Source organism: Rhipicephalus sanguineus, chromosome 6 (genome assembly GCF_013339695.2).
Source record: "Rhipicephalus sanguineus isolate Rsan-2018 chromosome 6, BIME_Rsan_1.4, whole genome shotgun sequence".
NCBI lineage: Eukaryota > Metazoa > Arthropoda > Arachnida > Ixodida > Ixodidae > Rhipicephalus > Rhipicephalus sanguineus.
The window spans coordinates 100,876,166-100,898,509 of record NC_051181.1 but is presented as its reverse complement, the minus strand read 5'-3'; the positions used below and the strand labels follow the sequence as shown (position 1 = coordinate 100,898,509).

The 22,344-nt window shown below is 48.5% G+C and overlaps 1 protein-coding gene across 1 annotated transcript in view; it reads right to left on the bottom strand.

Moving 5' to 3' along the window:
- Positions 1-15,276: 15,276 nt before the first annotated feature.
- Positions 15,277-22,344, bottom strand: part of LOC119397437 (uncharacterized) — an 8,768-nt gene continuing 1,700 nt past the window's right edge. Inside the window, exons 2-3 of the mRNA XM_037664862.1 lie at positions 15,619-15,992; positions 15,277-15,577 (exon numbers count right to left, since the gene is read on the bottom strand). Of these exons, the coding sequence (XP_037520790.1) occupies positions 15,277-15,577; positions 15,619-15,992 (675 nt within the window). The remainder of the gene's footprint in view (positions 15,578-15,618; positions 15,993-22,344) is intronic.

The following is a 22,344-nucleotide window of genomic DNA, read 5'->3' as shown; positions in this document are numbered from 1 at the left end:
TAACTACAAATATAACAATAACCACGCTGACACCTTTTACAGCGTTTTATACGTCACGAGCTATCTTCCCGGCCATCTAAAGCACGTTCTCTTTTGTACTATCAGAATATATATTACAAATCAATTGTGCAGAATCCCGCAATGCGGCGCAGTCGTTATGAAAAGGAAAATTGATTTCCTTGTGGCTTTGTGCCTCAAATGGGTGGTTTTCAGTTTTGTCTTTGAGAATACATATACCAAATATGGCTAACGTACCTCATTTCCACACAAGATGAACGTGATACATTAGATAATATTGAATAAACGGGAATTTCCTGTTCCTTATCCATTTCTTGATTTCAGACACGACTCGTATCATAACATTTCGATAACCAGACTGCATATCGTAACATTTCGATAACATGAACAATGCTTATTAATAATTTTTTTTATATTTCTTTCCTTTTCGTCTTGTACGCAAAGATTCGATTGCTTGTCACGCCTTGTTATATCTCCCAAACCACTAGAGCCGTATTTCCGTGTGGGACCTTTCTGGGTTTGCAAGCGTCTTGCCCCGCAATTAGTTTTCATCGCATCCCCATGATTCGACGAACCTACTTCGCTAGGGCAGCACGCAAGGACAGCCTTGTCTGCTGTCCTTTTCCACGTTAAAAATGCGTCTCGCTTACGTTACTCGCAATTTTAAATAGATATGCTCACGTTCACGTCATCTAAAAAAAGAAAACCGCGCAATTCGAGGAACTCCCACGTGAATAACAGAGAAACTCTGTATAAGAAGATTCCTTCACCCATCGCACGTAAAAGATACTAATCCTTGGAAGGGGTTGCATCGTCAAAGACTGGCTTAAGGGACACTTGGTAGACAATTTACTAGAAGGAGACGCTCGGATATATTTATTCCCGGCCGGGTATGCCAGGCTAAAAACGTTTGTAGCAACAACATCATCATCGCCAGGTTTCGACGCCAATTTTCTATAGGCTCCACTGCCTCCACTGGACATCAATTTGCTAGGCTCCACAGGCCGGTTGGGCCGCACATCATTGCTGTGGCCACGCAGATGGACAATGTTCCAACCGCGCGCGATTATTACTAAACCCGGATGTCAGACACATGCTGTAGAAGTGTTCAGTCCTCTATAGAACTTGTTGCATGATTGCGTGCACCATGGCCAACATAGGATGGAATTACCGCAAACGATAGAGGCCAAGACGTTCCAGCCTCGATCGTAACGCGTACAGGTTTCCCACAAAAAGAGCGTGCAAAATACTTAGAGAGCTCTATTAGACACTGCGCGCAATTAGCCGAACTCAACCTAATCGGAAAAGCTGCTTACATGCGGGCGCCCGTCGGCCCGCCAGTGCTTACTCGCAAAAGCGAGTTGCTTAGTCTTCACTCTAGGAACGGCCGCCACTCGTTGCTCCGATTATACGGGTTTCTGCTGCTTCGTCAGACCTCGCGCTCTGATCACCGAGACAAACACGAACGGAAAGAAATACACCACCGCCGAAAATGGTGTTTACGGGACGGGCCAAATTACGCGCTCGCCGTTCATTGGGGCACTCACCAAGCTCGCTTCTTTTTTTTTTTTACCTCTGTCCTGAGAAACCAAACTGCGCATTCAGCGAAACTATGCGAAAAGTACAATGAGTGTATTCCGTGTATTGCTACGACAGCACACTTTCCCGTTTTACTGTATGAAAATTAATGCCGCGATTGATAATGTAAGGATCGGTTTATAGACAATTATCCAGTGACATCGTAGGCATAACAGCACGAACACGAGACACGAGGACCAGGAAGAGCACGGGACAGAGTGCTGACTTCAGCTAAACAACTAGGTTATAGTTGAAGTCGACACTCTCTCCCGTGTTCTTCCGGGTCTTCGTGCCTCGTGTTCATGCTGTTATACCTACGAAGTTATGCATCACCGACTAGCCTGCCAACAAACATTACTGAAGTTTATCTCCAGTGAATATCGTGAAAGTTGCGGCCGAAGTACCGTAAGAAAGTGGAAAATTGCCACAATATGGCCCAACTTTCATCAGGCGCAGCGTGCTGCTTGCTTTACGTTTGTGTTGTGCGCGTCATCTCAGACTCTTGGAGTAGTAAAAAGATAAAAAATAAAGAGATAAAATTAGAGGTTTACAGCCTGTGATTACGTAGGAAAGGAAAAAAAATTGTCGCGCTTGGTACAAATGAGGTGTTTTTTCACTGCTCTGTCAGCGGTACAGTTTTGTAAATGAATCTTTGTGTTGTGCGCATCGTGACGGCGCAGTGTGGCATGCCTATATATATATTGACTTCGTCAAACTGACAATACAGTGAAACCTCGGTGATACGATCACAGGTCATACGAATTTCGGGATGATACGAATTTTTCGTTGGTCCCGGCTAAGGCCCATTGGCCTGCAATGTAATGGAATATGGTTGTTGCGAACAGATTTTCACCCAGTGACGTTTGAGCTACCACCCAGATACGAAGAGGTGCTGTCCGCGCTGTTGCGGAAGACGCGCCAAGCACGTGCGAGCGCGGGAACGCAAGCGTGGGCATGCGCCGCACCGCCAAATCGTCAGAATCACGGTGTAAAAAAAAACCTTTTCTTACGGTCAGAATAAACCTTCAGAGACGCGTCACGGCCTCCGAGATTGTGTGCATGAATCTTTGAGGCTCTTATGTGCCTTCGCGTGCCTTCGTGTTTAGATTACAAAGGACATTGATTGATTGATTGATTGATTGATTGATTGATTGATTGATTGATTGATTGATTGATTGATTGATTGATTGATTGATTGATTGATTGATTCATTCATTCATTCATTCATTCATTCATTGAATAACTTTATTATAAACAGTCCTGAAGCTCGGTTTTTTAGGCCGAGGCGGGCCGCATCCACGTCGGCACCACCAGTCCGAGACGGGTGGCGGCGTCGTGGGCCTTCTGGACAGCCCTTAATTGATCGTCAAGTTCGTCGCTCTTGATAAGCCGCATCCACTTCTCCCATTCGCGGTCGGGATCGGCGAGAGAGGCGGGGCATCCCGCCATCACTTGTCTGATTGCCATGACGCCATTACATGCATCGCACACTGTCCTTAATTCTAGCTCCGGATAAATTTTATTTACGTTGTACGGTGTCGGGTAGGTACCCGTCTGCAGTAACCGCAGACTGACCGCCTGTGGTCTATTTAATTTTAGGTGTGGCAACAGAAAATGCCTACGCTCCATGTAGTAGTGCTTTGTAATTTCGTTGTACGACAGTAGTGAATCTTTTGTGTCCCCCGAATGGTCATAGACGTCACCTCGAGTTTGACCGGCACGGCATGTCAGTCCTCGTGCCCGATCGTTGGCGACCTCGTTGAGGTTCACTCGGGTTTCGTCCACTTGTCCCATATGCGCAGGAAACCATCTGATGGCTGTTTCTGGGATTTCTCCTTCTCCTAAGATCTTTCTTACGCATTTGGCTACTAGGCCTTTCTCAAAGCTTTTCACCGCCGTTTTTGAGTCGCTGTATACGTGGGTCCATTTGTTACTCCTGACCGCCAGGGCTATCGCGGCCTGTTCTGCGACAAAACGATTGCTTACTGAGTACGGTTATCGCGTCCCGCACCTCTCCTCTAACGTCTACGACTACTGCCGTGTATGTTTTTCTACCTCTGACCCATGCCGCGTCAACAATCGCCGCCTGTGTACCCACGCTCTCAATTTCTTTAAGAAGGGCTTGCGCCCTCGCCTTTCTCCTGTTTACGTTATGTACGGGATGCATGTTCCTTGGGAGAGGGGTGGTTCTGATCGCATCTCTCTGCTCGCAATTAAGCTCCACCTCGACCTCCTCCGGCTCACGCATTCTATTCGGGTCTAGTCCTATTGCAGCGAGTATTTTCCTACCCGCGCGCGTCTTGTTTAATCTAGCGAGTTGCGTTACCTGTTGTGCCTCCGCAATCTCCTCCATGGTGTTATGGACTCCTAGATCTGCTAGTTTCTTGTTCGGTGTGCAAATGGGCAACCCGAGGGTGGACTTCGTTAGCTTTCTGAGTAAAGCGTTTAACTTGTTGCGGTCCGTGACCGTCCAGTTTACTAGACCTCCCACATATCTAAAGTGGCAAAGGGCGAAGGCGTGGACCAGCCGTAGCGCGCTGTCCTCTCCTATGCCTCTGTGTCTGTTGGTAATTCGCTTTAAAAGTCTCACGACCTGTGCCGTTTTCTCCGAGATTTTCTGTATGGTAGTAGAGTTACAACCCTTGTCGTCAATGTAATAGCCCAGTATTTTGAGTTCCTCGACTTGCCTTATTTCGGATCCGTCTTGGCATGTTAGTGTTATCTTGGGTTCGTTATCGGGGTCGTACCCTTTGGGTCTTCTACCCCTACCTCGCTTTAAGATTAGTAACTCCGACTTCGCAGCCGAACACCTCAAGCCCATTCCGCTTAGGGTGTCCTCGACCACTCGAACGCATTCCTGCATTCTCGTCTCGGTTTCTCCCATGCTCCCTTGAGCACTCCAGATGGTTACGTCGTCCGCGTATATCGCGAAACCCACCCCCTCAATCCTTTCTAGTCCCTTAGCAACTCTGGTCATGGCCAGATTGAAAAGCACTGGAGACAGCACTGCTCCTTGCGGAGTGCCTCTGTTCCCCAGTTGGTGTTCGTCTTTCGACCTCAGTTCTCCCAGCTTGAGGCTGGCTTTTCTGTCTCCCAGGAAGGATTTGACCACATTAAAGAGCCTTTCTCCGAGTCCCATATCTGACAAGGCTTCGAGTATGGCTTTGTGCGCCACCCTATCAAAGGCTTTCTCGACGTCCAGCCCTAAGATCACTCTCGTGTGCTTTGGGCTGACCTGCAGGACCTGATGCTTGATTAAAAGCATGGCATCCTGGGTTGACAACCCAGGACGGAATCCTATCATATTGTAAGGCAACTTGTCGCTTTGTTCCAAGTGCCTCGTGAGTCTGTTGAAGGAAAGAAGTGTTAATTTCTAAGGGCTCGTTTTTCTTTGTTATAAACAATATTAATGAGCACTAACAGACAATAATGCCAAGGAAAGTATAGGGGATGTTTTGAGTAGTAAATGTAAGGTAAATGTGAAGAAAGAAAAGTGGACGAAAAGATAGCTTGCCGCGGGCAGGGACCGAACCTGCGACCTTCGAATAACGCGTCCGATGCTCTACCAACTGAGCTACCGCGGCGGCCATCCCTCCGTCCACTTTATAGGGTATATATATGTACATTTAAACGTGGGAGCGTCAGTCAGCGCCGCCAGTAGCCATGACGGCGAGTGTGGAACACTCTTTTTTTGTCTGTTGGCGTCACGTAGCACGTGAACTTATTACGAGCTGGCAGCTGACCAATAATCCCTCGCATACCACCTGAAAGCATCAAGTCTGCCAGAACGAGACCCTTGCTATGAATGAAGGAAAGAAGTGTTACTTTCTAAGGGCTCGTTTTTCTTTGTTATACACAATATTAATGAGCACTAACAGACAATAATGCCAAGGAAAGTATAGGGGATGTTTTGAGTAGTAAATGTAAGGTAAATGTGAAGAAAGAAAAGTGGACGAAAAGATAGCTTGCCGCGGGCAGGGACCGAACCTGCGACCTTCGAATAACGCGTCCGATGCTCTACCAACTGAGCTACCGCGGCGGCCATCCCTCCGTCCACTTTATAGGGTATATTTATGTACATTTAAACGTGGGAGCGTCAGTCAGCGCCGCCAGTAGCCATGACGGCGAGTGTGGAACACTCTTTTTTTGTCTGTTGGCGTCACGTAGCACGTGAACTTATTACGAGCTGGCAGCTGACCAATAATCCCTCGCATACCACCTGAAAGCATCAAGTCTGCCAGAACGAGACCCTTGCTATGAATGAAGGAAAGAAGTGTTAATTTCTAAGGGCTCGTTTTTCTTTGTTATACACAATATTAATGAGCACTAACAGACAATAATGCCAAGGAAAGTATAGGGGATGTTTTGAGTAGTAAATGTAAGGTAAATGTGAAGAAAGAAAAGTGGACGAAAAGATAGCTTGCCGCGGGCAGGGACCGAACCTGCGACCTTCGAATAACGCGTCCGATGCTCTACCAACTGAGCTACCGCGGCGGCCATCCCTCCGTCCACTTTATAGGGTATATATATGTACATTTAAACGTGGGAGCGTCAGTCAGCGCCGCCAGTAGCCATGACGGCGAGTGTGGAACACTCTTTTTTTGTCTGTTGGCGTCACGTAGCACGTGAACTTATTACGAGCTGGCAGCTGACCAATAATCCCTCGCATACCACCTGAAAGCATCAAGTCTGCCAGAACGAGACCCTTGCTATGAATGAAGGAAAGAAGTGTTAATTTCTAAGGGCTCGTTTTTCTTTGTTATACACAATATTAATGAGCACTAACAGACAATAATGCCAAGGAAAGTATAGGGGATGTTTTGAGTAGTAAATGTAAGGTAAATGTGAAGAAAGAAAAGTGGCGCTCCCACGTTTAAATGTACATATATATACCCTATAAAGTGGACGGAGGGATGGCCGCCGCGGTAGCTCAGTTGGTAGAGCATCGGACGCGTTATTCGAAGGTCGCAGGTTCGGTCCCTGCCCGCGGCAAGCTATCTTTTCGTCCACTTTTCTTTCTTCACATTTACCTTACATTTACTACTCAAAACATCCCCTATACTTTCCTTGGCATTATTGTCTGTTAGTGCTCATTAATATTGTGAGTCTGTTGAGAATCATGTGTTCCATCGTTTTGCCTAGACACGAGGTAAGGGAGATGGGACGGAGGTTGTCGAGCCCCAGCGGTTTACCCGGTTTGGGTATTAGAACCGTGGACGCCTTCCTCCACTCGTCCGCGTATTTCCCTTCCTTCCACAGTTCGTTGAAATGATCTGTCAGGAAATTAAGGGATTCCTCGTCCAAGTTCTTGAGAAGTTTATTTGTTATGCCGTCTGGCCCTGCTGCTAACTTACTGTAGAGGTCGTGTAAAGCCGACCTCACGTCTCCCTTCGTAAATTCTTTGTCCATTTCCTCGCACAGTTCCCCCTTGTATTCTATTCGTCATCTCTTTCACCGTCTTGTGCCAGTGGCAAATACTTTTCTGCCAATCGTTTCATGATTTCATCCTGCGGTTTATACTGAGAACAAAGGACATTAGCACCGTGCTTTTTTTTTCTAACACGTCGACGCGGGCTACTGTCTTTGTACTGTGTTAACACGTGCTTGCCTCGTGCATCAGACATCCTATGAAAGGTGGACGAGGACCGAAAGAAGGCGAGGACGGTCTTGGCGAAGGAGTCAGGCCTCACAACGTCAACATGCGCAACCGTTGAGGTCGCACTTGTGCGGGCACGGCCGTAAATCTCCCAAAAAACATCCCCAACGCTTCCGCGATAATAAAATCATAACACAGGACCGTGGTTCTGTAATTTTGTGGCCTTGATCCAACGCGTCAAAGCTCTTCTTTCGTTACTTTTGCTGCAGTATTCCGTTGTCACGCAAAAAAGCATATTAAAATTTGGAAGGGGCTACTGCTGTCGCGGGTGACAACGCACCTGGTTCATTATTTAAATACGCGCGCACGGGCCGTATAATTACGAGTGCTGGTATGATTGCCGACATCTAAAAACTTAACTGACAATCATTCAGGGTTCTTCCTGACGTTGCTACGGCCCTGAAAAACAATAAATGAAAATGTACGCCAGCTTTCTTTTCTCGCATGCTAATTTTCCACGCTTTCTGGTGATACGAATTTCGGATGATAAGAATATTTTTCTTGGTCCCGTGAGATTCGTATCACCGAGGTTTCACTGTAAACAGTTGATAGTAACTGCTCTCTTTCTTATCTCCCTCCTTCTTTCCTGCTGGTTGCGCAGCAAGTTGAGTTTCCGCTTGATAATGATAATAATATCTGGGGTTTAACGTCCCAAAACCACGATATGATTATGAGAGACGCCGTAGTGGAGGGCTCCGGAAATTTCGACCACCTGGGGTTCTTTGACGTGCACCTAAATCTAAGCACACGGGCCTCAAACATTTTCGCCTCCACCGAAAATGCAGCCGCCGCGGCCGGGATTCGATCCCGCGACCTTCGGGTCAGCAGTCGAGCGCCATAACCACTAGACCACCATGGCGGGGCTTGAATATGGTTCAAGTATAGAGTGGACCGCAAGTACAGAAAAAACGGTAGGGCGAATCATTAATACCGTGGAGAGAGTAGATGGCTTGGTAGTGCATTGGTGTAATCGCATAGTAGAATAAAAGGTAGCTTCGGCTGATATGGTAGAGTGCCGGCTGTGTATTGCGTCTGAACGTAGACCAATGCGCAGATTTCATAAAACGTGATTATTTTTTTTCGTAAGATTCATAAGCAATAGTGGTAGAAAAATGTTTTTAACACACGGCTCCATAGCTGCACGTACTAATTCACTCAGATATGCAGACACAGCGCGAGCTTACGGGTTAAGTATAAGAACAAAGCGCACTTTCTGGACGACTACGGGATGTAACAAGTGTAATAGTTTTATTAAACCTCAAACATGTCAAACAAGCGTCTTGTTTAACGCATAAACCAAAGTTAGTAGGGGCGCGACAAAGGATGCTCTCGGAATAAATTTACGACCATCACTCAGACGACAATCTGCGAAATTCATGCGACCAAGAATACTTTAGCAATTCACTCTTTTAAATTCGGTGAACAAACACGATGTTTCCTTTTTTGAATACACTTGAGGTGTTCGCCGAAATGGCTAGGACGTTTGGTGTGGAATGTTCCTACAGTAAAGAGTAAGGCTTCCCTCTCACCCACGTGTCGAATTTCCTCGTTCCAGCAGCTACGGGTCGCTTCCTAAAGATGGCATTTTCCACACATTCCATAAACCTGTTAAAAACAAAGATGTGGAATTTACAAGTGCGACGCCCTCATAAGTTCTTCACAGAATATACAAGTGAAAGCATTTCTTTGCAATACGAGCACGTGTAGTGTTAAAATTTCGTTGCCATAACGAAGAGAATATAATTATCGCTATAAAAACATGGTTGATCCCTCCAACTTGAGACGCTGTACCATCGTCTTCGACTGAACGTGGCATACACGAACAGTTATTTGTACCGCATAGGGCGCACCACTAGTCCCTGGTGTGATAACTGTGGCAGCATAGAGACAGTGCAACACATATTACTGGACTGCTCCGCGTACCGCGATGAGAGAGCATTGTTTGAGAGATAAATGGACATGATTTGTCACGATCACTTAACGTTGCACAACATATTAGGCCCAGTGCCCGGCCCTTCTAAACAGCGACGGGTTTTACAGTCTCTGTTTAATTACTTGTCAAAAATTGGCCTAGATGAAAGCTTTAATGATTGCATGATTATTTCATACAGCAAAGGCTTCACCTACATGACACACTCGTTGTAAATATTTCTATCAGGTTCACTTGTGCGTTTCATTTTAGGGGCGAAGCTCCTCAGGGTGTGGGCCTGTCCCTCCTTTGTAGTATGTAGTATGTAACCACGCATAGTGGGATGTATCCACTCCATGTGATAAAGATGACGATGATCACTGATGACCATGAAGAATAAGCGCGTTCCAGTATAGTGGAATGTACCCACTACACGTGATAACGATGACGACGACGCTGATGACCATGAAGTATAAGCGCGTTCCATGACGATGACGACTGATGACCATGAAGAATAAGCGTGTTCCAGTATAGTGGAATGTACCCACTACACGTGATAACGATGACGCTGATGACCATGAAGTATAAGCGTGTTGCAGACCACAGATTCTCTTTCTGCCATAGATGAAAACAATTGTGAAGGCGCTCTCGCCCTCGAAAGGCAAAACGGCAACGCCGACAATAAACGTTCCCCTGAGCTTAACGTCATATATGAGGACCCCCGCGTTTGTGTGTCAGGTGTTTGTATGATGATCGAGTGGGCAAAATTTACGGGGATTGGCAGTTTACCAGATTACCTCCGGAGCTTCGCCCACTCATCATCATTCACTTCGTGAATATGGCGTGATTGTTTTATATTCTTTCTTTTTATTATTATTTCCTTCCCTCTCTTCTTTAGTCTGTCAATACCATTCCCCATCCCTACAAAGAGTAGCATGCCAGCGGTATACTGAGCCGGCAAAAATCTCTGTTTTTCCAATAAAGAGTCTCTCTCTCTCTCTCTCTACAACACGAAAGCGAACTTTCTATTCACTGAAGTGGCTGATACACTGTACATTGATGATATGAGCGCTTGCACAATGATTATTGGTGTTTGGCAGCTACAGCACCGTTTAACGTGCATGCACCGACGTTGACGCCTGGTGGCGCATTTCCATCCCGCCGACTAACGTCCGTGATTAAGAATAAACCTTTGTAGTTGAAGTAGTTAACATACACCTGGAGACAGCGTATGGTGAATGCCGCGCGAAGAAGGCATCAACAAGCACATCATAAACACTGTTACTCGATATGCACTCATTCAAAGCGTCGCCATTTGAGGTGAGAAACGCCAAGGTGTATGCTCCCCAGTAATCGGGTAACCTATGCCTCTGCTCATGCATAAACTGCCAACAGTGCTTCAGGAACGCGGGAGGCCGAGTTCGTAGCATGAGCCGCGAACGCGCGAAGGCGTTCCACTTCGCGCTAGCGTGTCTCTCGTGGAGAAGGTGGGGGAGATATAAGGCGCGTTTGCAAAGCTTCGTGCATGTGTGTTGATAACACAGTCCAATAAAGAAAAGAAAAAGTGTTGGTAGCGCAGTGGGTAGAGCAGTCGGCACCTATCACTGCGGACCGAGGGGTCGTGGGTTCGACACCCAGGTCGTCCGCGTCAACGAAGCTTTCTCTTCGAAGCTTTTCTTTGTCATCTGTTCTTGTGCATTTTAACAAAGTCATTTCCGCGACAGAAATGACGTGGCAGAGCCAGGCGTAAAGCACTTTTGTGTTTAAAAAGAACACATCCTGCACGAGTGGTTTTTCTTTCGACCAGAACAATCGACAAATTTACCGTTTGCGTTGGCGAGCCGTTCTACTGCGATCTCGGCACGATTCTGAAAATAGCTTTACGTAAGACTGCATAGACTCCCTTACACCGCCTGGCCGATGTACTGTATACTAATTGGACAATCTTGCACGCATGGATATTGGTTATACAAATCAACATTGGCGTGCTTAAATATTAAACCGTTCTCGAGTCTTCACCGCAATTTCACCAGCGAATAAACAGCATTATAGCGCACATCGAACAACATTTGGGTAACACAGGGGTAACAAAGGAAATTTTATTCCAGAAAATTGTGTTCTAACAGAGCAAGAGGCACTTTCAACCTCGCCACTTGATCTGATTTATTCATTCATCGCAACACAAGTGCTCGAAGGTGAATGGAAAAAACGCCAGGCCTGCGCTGAAACCGCAGCACAGTCACAGCGAAAGCTGGAAGAGCGGCGTTTCTAGAGCCCGTCCTAAGCTGCCTTGGGGCTACTAATACAAGTTCACTAGAAAGGTACCCACTACGCCATAAATCACAATTTTTGTGAACTTGGGAAGCACCTACTAAGCCATTATTCGTCATTCTGCGGGGAAGCGGAGCACCAGCTACACGTCTGTAAGGCAGTGTGTGCCCTTTGTTGACGCGACGACTGATGACGATGAAGAATTATGGCTCAGCCCTTTGTAATGGGTTGGAAGCTTTAAACGGCGCACCAGTTATGCAATTTGCATTGGGTGACGCCCGACCGCTATTTCCCTCTCCCGTCATGCTGTATAACATACGTTGACGTGGGAGATAGACGGGGGGGGGGGGCGAGGAACTTTACTGAGACCCCGAGGAAATGGATCATGCGCTTATGGGCTTCCTTGGCAACCAATACAAGTGCCCTTGCGAGGAACCCACTACGCTATAAATCATTCTAATTTTTTAGAAGTAGGGCAGCAGGCACTGTGCCATTTTTAGTCATTCTACGGAGAGCCGTCGTACTTGCTTAATGCATGTAAGACATTATGCGCACTTTGTTGATGCTGTGCCTGCTGACGATGAAGAATTATGGCAGAGCCCTTTGTAATGGGTTGGAAGCATTCAACAACTTACTCGTTGCGCAATTCGTATTGTGTGATGCCTTGCGATAGAATTCGCGTTGTGCGACGTTTGGTGCTTATTTTACTCTTCTATCACGCTATACCGCATATGCTAATGTGGTTCCTTCACGACATGAAGCTTGTATAGGACCTTTTTGCAAGGCACTTTCAAGCACCGGTATGGCTCAGAGGTTGAATACTGGGCTCCCACGCAGAGGGCCCCGGTGCGAACCTCGTTCCATCCTGAAATTGTTTTCTTGTTTCATTTTTTTTATTTCGAGCGATAGTGGTTACGGACACCGGCGGCGGCGGCAGCGGTGGTGGCGGCGGCGGCGGTGGTGGCGGCGGCGGCGGTGGCGGCGGACAACTACGGCGCCAAAAACGGCCGGTGAAATGATCTCATAACAGCTTTCGCTGTAAAACCGCTCACGAAAGGCTTGAGGTTGTTACAGGCGAAGACAGCCGCTGACGTACAAGCATTTTTGTTTACACTGTTCATAAATACACTTTATGATAAACCATATAAAACAACTTGCAATTTGAATAGACCACCGAAATGCACATCCTTACTTCCTACATTTGCATACATCAAATTCACGTCAGCGGGATGCGCCAGCACACTTCACGACAACTTTAGCATTGCAATAGCGTAACTTCAAGTATACAATTATTCACAGTTTTAGAGGAAAGATTAGACTAAGAAGAAACCTTAGAGGTCCGATAAGTTTACATCACGAGTGTCAATTTGTCGGCTATTATAGCCACTTAGTAAACGCGGAAGCTTGTTACAAGCCACTTGCCAACCATAACTGGATAGACAGTGCGGAACTGTTTCTTGTTCGTATGTTAAACGACGCTTATTTCAGATGCAAGTTTACTAACCCCATGAAGAGAAATATGATGCTTGCAATGCAAGCGATATTCACGGAGCAATCTGTACTCATATATGTCTTGTTGGAGGGAAATATTAATTGTCTATTTTGCCTGGCTCTGCTCTAGGCGTAGCTCGCTCGGTCCTACTCGATGATTTAATTCTACCTGTCTTCTACTTCCTATTCAAGGCCTTGGAGGTCTTGCCGACCCTCGTGCGCCTCCCATGTCTCACTGACGACGCGCTGCTCGGAGCCTTCCTCGCCTTCACGCGTCTTCCTCCGTTGCTCGAGGACCTGGGACTATGGGCATGGCGACGCTTCTTGCCGCGCTTCGGGTGCACGCTCGTAGCCTAGGAAGAGCTTCTGGATCGGGCATGGCGGCGGCTCTGCTGCGCCTCTTCTTTCTTCCGCGGCTTCTTTCCGACCGTGTGGCCGAGCTTTCACGGCTTCGGGCTTTACGAGCGCATCACGACTGCGGGATGAGTGCCTTGACCGGCTGCGGCTCAGCTTCCTCTTGGCACTGCGACACCTTGGAGCCTCGCTAACCATGTCGTTGGTGCTGCTTGCGGAGGAGCTTCTCGGGCTCTTCTTACGGCTCGGGCCTTTAGCTGCGACTGACTTGCTGGTTGAAGGGCTTTCACGTGTGGGCTGTGCTGCATCCTCTACCTTCCGCAACTTCCGAGCCACCGTGGTCGCCATGGCTTCGGCGCTAGCGGCTCCACCGACGCGCCCTTGGGCTGTTGACCGCGTGGCCGCTTGGCAGCCGGAGCCTCGTTGGAAGGGCCAGCGGCATTGCCATCAGCAGCAGCTTGGCGCTTCGCTCGCACGGCCTTTGGCGCACCGTGATTGGCCTCCGCCTGTTCCTTCGACACGGTGTAGGCGCTCCGGGTCTCGATCCCGTGCCTGCCCTCGACTCCGAAGAGCTCGTTGCGCTCCACCGCGTTGGCGCTGCTTGTGGAGGAGCTTTTCGAGCGCTTTCTGCGGCTCACTCTCGGGGCTTTAGCTGCGACTGACTTGCTGGTTGAAGGGCTATCACGTGTGGGCTGCGCTGCATCCTCCACCTTCCGCAACTTCCGAGCCGCCGTGGTCGCGATGGGCTTCGGCGCTAGCGGCTCCACCGACACGCCCTTGGGCTTTCACGTGTGGGCTGCGCTGCATCCTCTACCTTCCGCAACTTCCGAGCCGCCGTGGTTGCGATGGGCTTCGGCGCTAGCGCCCTTGGGTGGTCGACCGCGCGGCCGCTTGGCAGCCGGAGCCTCGTTGGAAGGGCCAGCGGCATTGTCACCAGCAGCAGCCTGGCGCTTCGCTCACACGGCCTCTGGCGCACAGTGGTTGGCCTCCGCCTGTTCCTTCGACGCGGTGTCGGCGCTCCGGGTCTCGATCCCGCGCCTGCCCTCGACTCCGAAGAGCTCGTTGCGCTCCACCGCGTTGGCGCTGCTTGTGGAGGAGCTTTTCGAGCGCTTTCTGCGGCTCACTCTCGGGGCTTTAGCTGCGACTGACTTGCTGGTTGAAGGGCTATCACGTGCGGGCTGCGCTGCATCCTCCACCTTCCGCAACATCCGAGCCGCCGTGGTCGCGATGGGCTTCGGCGCTAGCGGCTCCACCGACACGCCCTTGGGCTTTCACGTGCGGGCTGCGCTGCATCCTCTACCTTCCGCAACTTCCGAGCCGCCGTGGTCGCGATGGGCTTCGACGCTAGCGGCTCCACCGACACGCCCTTGGGCTTTCACGTGCGGGCTGCGCTGCATCCTCTACCTTCCGCAACTTCCGAGCCGCCGTGGTCGCGATGGGCTTGGGCGCTAGCGGCTCCACCGACACGCCCTTGGGCTATCACGTGCGGGCTGCGCTGCATCCTCTATTTTCCGCAACTTCCGAGCCGCCGTGGTCGCGATGGGCTTCGGCGCTAGCGGCTCCACCGACACGCCCTTGGGCTATCACGTGCGGGCTGCGCTGCATCCTCTACCTTCCGCAACTTCCGAGCCGCCGTGGTCGCGATGGGCTTCGGCGCTAGCGGCTCCACCGACACGCCCTTGGGCTATCACGTGCGGGCTGCGCTGCATCCTCTACCTTCCGCAACATCCGAGCCGCCGTGGTCGCGATGGGCTTCGGCGCTAGCGGCTCCACCGACACGCCCTTGGGCTTTCACGTGCGGGCTGCGCTGCATCCTCTACCTTCCGCAACTTCCGAGCCGCCGTGGTCGCGATGGGCTTCGGCGCTAGCGGCTCCACCGACACGCCCTTGGGCTATCACGTGCGGGCTGCGCTGCATCCTCTACCTTCCGCAACTTCTGAGCCGCCGTGGTAGCGATGGGCTTCGGTGCTAGCGGCTCCACCGACACGCCCTTGGGCTTTCACGTGTGGGCTGCGCTGCATCCTCTACCTTCCGCAACTTCCGAGCCGTCGTGGTTGCGATGGGCTTCGGCGCTAGCGCCCTTGGGTGGTCGACCGCGCGGCCGCTTGGCAGCCGGAGCCTCGTTGGAAGGGCCAGCGGCATTGTCAGCAGCAGCAGCAGCCTGGCGCTTCGCTCCCACGGCCTTTGGTGCACCGTAGCTGGCCTCCGCCTGTTCCTTCGACACGGTGTCGGAGCTTCGGGTGTCGATCCGGCGCCTGCCCTCGACTCCGAAGAGCTCGTAGCGCTCCACCGCGTTGGCCCTGCTTGTGGAGGAGCTTTTCGAGCGCTTTCTGCGGCTCACTCTCGGGGCTTTAGCTGCGACTGACTTGCTGGTTGAAGGACTTTCACGTGTAGGATGAGCTGATCCTCTACCTTCCGCAACTTACGAGCCGCCGTGGTCGCGATGGGCTTCGGCGCTGGCGGCTCCACCGACACGCCCTTGTGTGGTCGACCGCGTGGCCGCTTGGCAGCCGAAGCCTCGTTGGAACGGCCAGCGGCAGCAGCAGCCTCGCGCTTCGCTCGCCCGGCCTTTGGCGCGCAGTCGTCGACCTCCGCCTGCTTCTTCGCCGCGGTGTCGTAGCTCCTGGTCTCGATCCCGCGTCCGCCCTCGATCCCGAAGTGCCCGTTGTGCTCTTCAGCGTTGCCGCTCGCCGGCAAGGAGGCCCCAGAGGATGGCTGTGGTGGAACAGCGAGAGCCCAGATTGAGCAGCCAGATGGATGGAGCCCTTGCCATTGGCTAGGTAGAATAGAGCAGAGAAGAACCGTGAAACCGTGGCACACACCCACGCTGAGGTAGTTTTAAAATAAAATTCTTAGTTGGCCGCGTTCTGTCCTCGTGCCCCACGTGCGTGTATTCCCTCTTCCTCGTCTCGTGGATATCTTTGGAGCATTTTAAGCCACAGCGTAATGTGCAGTGAGAATAAAGGCATCGCCAAATTTTCTTATCAAAATTAGAGTTATTGTAGGGAAGCTCTGGAACTTAGTAATGGGTTGCGCTCTCCAGTGCCTCTCTACTGGGTCGTCCGCTTCGGCTCATCCTGAAAGAACTCCGTTCGCGCTGAGAATTCGTGCTTTGACCTGACTCGCCATTGCGTGTCGTCGCTGAGTGCCGTCATGTAAACGCCTTAACAAATTAGTGGAGGTGCTGGGACCTTTAGGCGCGTGATAGACACCGTTCTGCGCAACTATTTATATAATCGACGGTATTTAGTATTGTCCGACGATTTAAGTCGGATACTAAAAACGCAGATAATTGGTTCCGGCCATTTCGTAATCACAGAGTGTACCTAATGTAGACATTTTCTACACAAACAATTAAATATCGAAAAACACGAGCATACGAGAAAGTAGAGGTACAGGACAGAGCGCCTAACATGCACACATAAGAGACCGAAGGGGGAAAAAAGCTTAATGATTCAGTCATGCTCATTTGTGCTCAGTGTTACATGTTTTTATTTGTGTGTTCGGCGCAGCAGTAATCATTGTTTAACCTCTTGTCTAAGCAATGATACCGCTCGTCCCGTTTAGAACACTTTTGCTAAATAGATGAAATAATCGGTATTTTGGTAAGACATGTCTTTCTAAGAATAACATTTTTTACCGATAGTTTCGAACCGAGAATAACATAGATGGATTACATAGACTTTTTGAACAACCAAAAGCAAGAGTGTAAGTCTTACGCAAAAGAAACAAAGAAAAAAATCACAGCATATCCACGGAGTGAATGATGATGAGTGGGCGAAGCTGCGGAGGTTCATCGGTAAACCGTGAATCTTCCGTGAATTCTGCCCAGTACATCATCACCGACGTGAGATCGGGCGCGTTTATACTAAAGGTTCGATGAGACTTATGACGACTTGCAGCTCACTTTAATTTTACATGTACGCTGTGAATTTTCATTGTTTAGAAAACCATTGCTTTAGAAAACATCTGGCGTCTTTCGTTAAGCAGCTGGCGTCTTTTCGTTTTGCTTTAGAAACATCTGGCGTTCTTTCGTTTTGCTTTTACAAAACATCTGGCGTCTTTCGTTGGTTTATTTCATCAATCAACGACGTTTTGAACAAAATTTTTATTGTTTAATCACGCACAGGAGAAATCTCACCAGGCACTACCTTGGAGGTAAACAATGGCTGCTAATGGGAATGAGAGACAGAAGAATTCGGCTTTTAGTTAACGCGCACGCTGCGAATTTTTTATTGTTCAACAACGCACAGGAAAAATCTCCCACCGGCACCACCTTGGAGGTCAAGATCTGGTACTAGCGTTACGACTGGTTACGCACTACTACGACTACGAAGGACGAACGGGTGCCGCCTTAAGGAGCTTCGCCCCTAAAAACTTGGAGTACGTTTGAGCTTCGCCTTCGAGAGTGGAACGCTAGAGCGTAATCGGGCCCCGTTCACATCGCCTTCTCAATGTTAGCCTTGCTTCGCATCTCGTTGGACACATAAAGCGTGTCGCAAGTAATTAAACGCCTGTGCGCATAACAATGGCCGTTTCAATGTATCCTAGAATGCCTACTGCAAGTACAGTTGCGAAGTGCCCACTACGCCATAATTCATCCATTTGCGTGAATTATTCGCGAAGTACCCACCACGCGTCTGCGAAAAAGCACGCACACCTGCGCATCTGCAAACTTTGTTGATGCTGGTTCTCACGATGAACATTAATTATGCCTGAAAGCTTTGTAATTGGTGAGCCTTTAAACGATACATATCGCAATTCAGATGGTGCGACGCCCGGTGTGATTCTGCGCTTCTGCCACGCAACTTTCTGCCATGCCATGAGACTCCTCGCAATATATGTCATTACTATAAGGTTTTTACAGGAGAGCTATTATGCTCGAGGTTTGCCGCGTGTCGTAGATAGAAGATTCTCATCATCATGAACTGGCACGCGCTCTCTTCCTCTTTTTCATCGTCGTCCTCTCATTCCTCTTCTGCTTTGCTCTCAGAACACGCGCGCCGATTTGTCCAGTGTGGGATGCAACGACTTATGGGCGAGAAAACGAGTACAGAGAGAGAGAGAAAGAGAGAGAACCCCACTGGAAAACTCTCCAGTAATACGCTCTGCACGCGCCTCCCGTGACTTTTCTTGAGAGGACTTGAAGTAACAGCCTTCTGGCGACAATAAAAACGAGTACGTCATGACTCTGCACAAGATCACAGTTGCTGGCATAATGAGATCGAAGCATATATTGTAATCATTTTCGCTATCACTTCTTGCGTGAGGACGAGGTCTGGGCAGTTGATGTTCCCGAGTCGTAGTTCGTACAAAATCCTGAGACATGACACAGGCAGTTCGCCGGATGTTCGATTTCTAACGTCGATGAATGCAGAGTGCCCAGCATGCGAAGCGCTTTCGGTTGTCCCGTTCACTTACAATTACGATTTAAAGTCGCGTTCAGCAAAAGGTGTCCCCGAGGCCAAACCACGTATCTAATAGCATTTTTCTTTGTATACGACAAGGTAATACTAAAAACAGCCTAAAGAAAATTGTAAACACATACTTTCTTGTTCTGTGCGCCTAATATATTATCAATTAGAAATATTTCCATGATAATTGCGTAAAGGTCACTCATTTCGTTCAATGTGTATTTTGCAATTGGTATTGTACTTAGTCTTCTGACCTAATATGTTCCTGGTTTCACTTTCTACATTTTTTTTTTTCATTTTTACCTTGCTATGGGTACTTCGTGATGATTGTACTCTTATATTTTAATGTGCACGTTCCAGTTATTCTTTATACTCGTTAAATCTTGCTTTTGTGCTTTCGTGTCTCTAAACAGAGAAATAAATTAATCTCTGTAGTGTTATGTTGCACTGCACCTGAGCAAATGTATGGGTGCAGGTACCCTGTCTGGCACAGATAATCTGTCTTTAGTCCCTTCAACCTGGGCAAAAAAAAAACTAGCAATTGTCTGAATAAACTAAATTGAACTGAATATAATGCAAGTGTCTAATTCAATCATGGCAGCTGGAAACGCGCCTTGGCTGCCATGTTTTTACACCGCATATTCGCACGTCAGCGGATGCGTAGAAAGTTGCCAAAAAGAAGCCAAGGTGGTTTTTCTGCCGCCACCGGCCTAAAAAAAGTAGCCAAATTGGTGCAAAGTAGCTAAAGCTGGCAACCCTGGAACCAAACACTGTATAAAAGGCTGCTTACATGTGGGTGCCATATGAACACGGGCTTCCTAGCTCACCAAAGCTTATTCCTTCTAGCTCTAAATCAACGAGGATCCGCCATTCCTTCTCTCGATAATTCATGGCTCAGTTGTATCGTCAAGCCTCATGGTATGAATATCGGGCCAGACGCAAGCGGTAAGAATAGAGCAGTGTCAAATATAGTGTCGGTAGGCGTTAATTACGAATTTGTCGTTCACAACGGACGTCGCCAAGCTCGCTCCTTTTCTGCTCAACGCTACGCTGTGTTCTCACAAACCAAACTACGCGTTCAGCGAAAATACGTGAGTAGTTTATCAGCATATTTAGAGGTTCGTTACGACCACGCATTTTTACTTTTAAATGCGAAGCATTTCTTTGCGAACCCTAGGCACTTTGAGCGTTTCTATCTACGTATCTATCTATATATCTAGCCGCCTACGGCTGGTTGCTCTCGTGATCCCCTGCGTAACTTGATGTTGACCAAAATTGGCATGGGAGGTTAAGAGGGTTTGACGAATATGACTGTCTGGTCATGACATGAATAACATCAAAATCCTGCCACTTACGTCGTCAAAAGCTTTCCTCCAGACACTTGTGGCACATACCCGCTTACCACGGGCCGCGGTGTACGGGTATGCGGCACAGGTGATTGACAGTTTATATCTACCCACGAACGGCGAGAACAGATGTTGGTAATTTAAATGTGAGAGCGTTAAGAAAGATCGACATCGGCAGCGTTGACCCGACGATGGCGAAGAATAATAATCAGGATCCCAGTAGGAATCGAACCCAAGCGTTCTGCGTGGCAGTCATGTATTCTACCACAGAGCCACGTCAGGTTTTGAAACGGCTTTGGAAAAAGGCCCTATGCACGCGTAGTGTCGGTGCAATGTCAATTGCGGTTGCGGTGCTGACTATCTAATTCTAAAGCAAAGCGATAAACATTCTACTCCTATGATAGAAGCTTCATGCCGGGTTAGCGTCAATTATTACTCCAATGTTGGCTCCGCTTCTATAGAAGTCTAATAAACATTGCATTTGTATTCCTATGATTCAGGAAGCTATATTCAAGCGTTGCTCGAATCCGGGTGACTAGGTTAATGAATGATATTTACATCATCACGCCGTACAGTGAACTTCGTTTCTATAATACTGACGTCTGTGCTCTAACGTGCGTCGTGACGTTACGTCAGACCATAAGTCACCCTTTAAACGCCAATGTAGTCGGCATTCCTGGTAAGCCCGCGATTTGCACAGAACTATTACACTCACAAAAACACGTCAAACCACCTCGTAGGGCTTGGCTGAAAGCCAAAAAATGCCGCATGGAATTGCTTGCTAACTGCTTCGCATGAAACATTCCCGCAAGGCGGCGGATCAAGGGACACAGCGGACACAGCGGCAGAGCGAATTCTCCCGTTATATTATCTGCACTTCGCCCGGACATTGTTGAATAGTGAGTGAACATTAAACTATATACATAAAAAAAGATAACAGAACGAATGAATTAAGGCTGCGGGAAGCGGAGACCGCTAGCAGCATACACTTTTATAAAATCGGGTTATATCAAAGAGAGTATGAGTGCAAATCAGCGCAGCCGACAGGAGTAGACAGAAGGAGCAACGATATTGTAGCCTTCCACGTAAACCCACGTACACACACGCTAGCGCAGACTCGTGTCCTTAGTGTGCAGTTTGTAAGGGTTCATGGAAGTCTAATACCACCCAATGCAATATTCATGAATGCTATTTCCGGAAGTTCACACCTTTCATGCAACAACTTGTGCGATAAACCTTTAAGTTCAGCCTATAATAACAAGAAACATCTCTTTCTGAAGGGCTGACTACCAAGATGGCTAGTCGAAGTATAACACCGAAAAACAGGGACCGCTTCTCTAGAGCAAGTAACATTTAGGCTAATGGAATGAAGTTCCCAAGCCTGGCAGTTCCGGCGTGTTGCGGCAGTTTGACTTCAAGTGAGCAAAGCACGAAGAAAACGTGCACGAAGAAGAGTACGTGAGACACAGACCATCGTGTGTCAACGTGCTCTCCTTTTTGTCCTGCTTCTTTCGCGCCCCATGTGCAATAAATCAAAATGAAGCTTCCCATTCGGCCAGGTGGCATATTTCTTTTTCCTGTCGTAAACACAAAGTCACTGCCTAAAAATCGACCCATTCACAATACGTTTTATCAGAGAACAATTTTTCAAGTTCCGCATTGACCTCTGTCTCCCTGTTTGGTCATACGGCAGCTTCTTCGTCGAAGTTCGGCATAGCCGTCGCTCAAAAATTACCTTCTTCTTTAACACAAAAGCTGTCTTGATAAAACTCGCCATATAAGAACAACTACTTATTTCCTTTCGATTTAGGTATAAAGCTGATTTTTTATTTGGAACACCACGTGGTGTAAAGTGTCTCAATGTGGACCAAAATGAACTTACTCTCAAATTCGTGATTTTTTCCCGTACAATTTAGAAACTTCAGTGGCCTGCAAATATTTTTAGCGCAAAATATACTTTCTGTAGAGTAAGTATTCATTACTCAGATATTCGTACACAGCGCAGTATCATAAGGGGAAAATGCTAACATATGACATTTTGGCTAATTTTCTTCAGGCATATATGACTGAAAAAGTGCAGTAACGTACCTTTGCACCAGGCTCCTCCCCGCTGTTGACTCGGAAGACCACCGCGTCCTACAACGGCGGCTGCATCGGAACGGAGCCGCAACTCCACGCTCAGAAATCCCCCGCACGTTGATGCTCGGCAAGCGCCAGGTTGGTGTTGCGCATTGGGCTGGCGCCGCCTCTCGCACCAGGTCAAAGCCGAGCACACCGCAGCGGGCGATCGCCCCGAGCCGCCGGTAG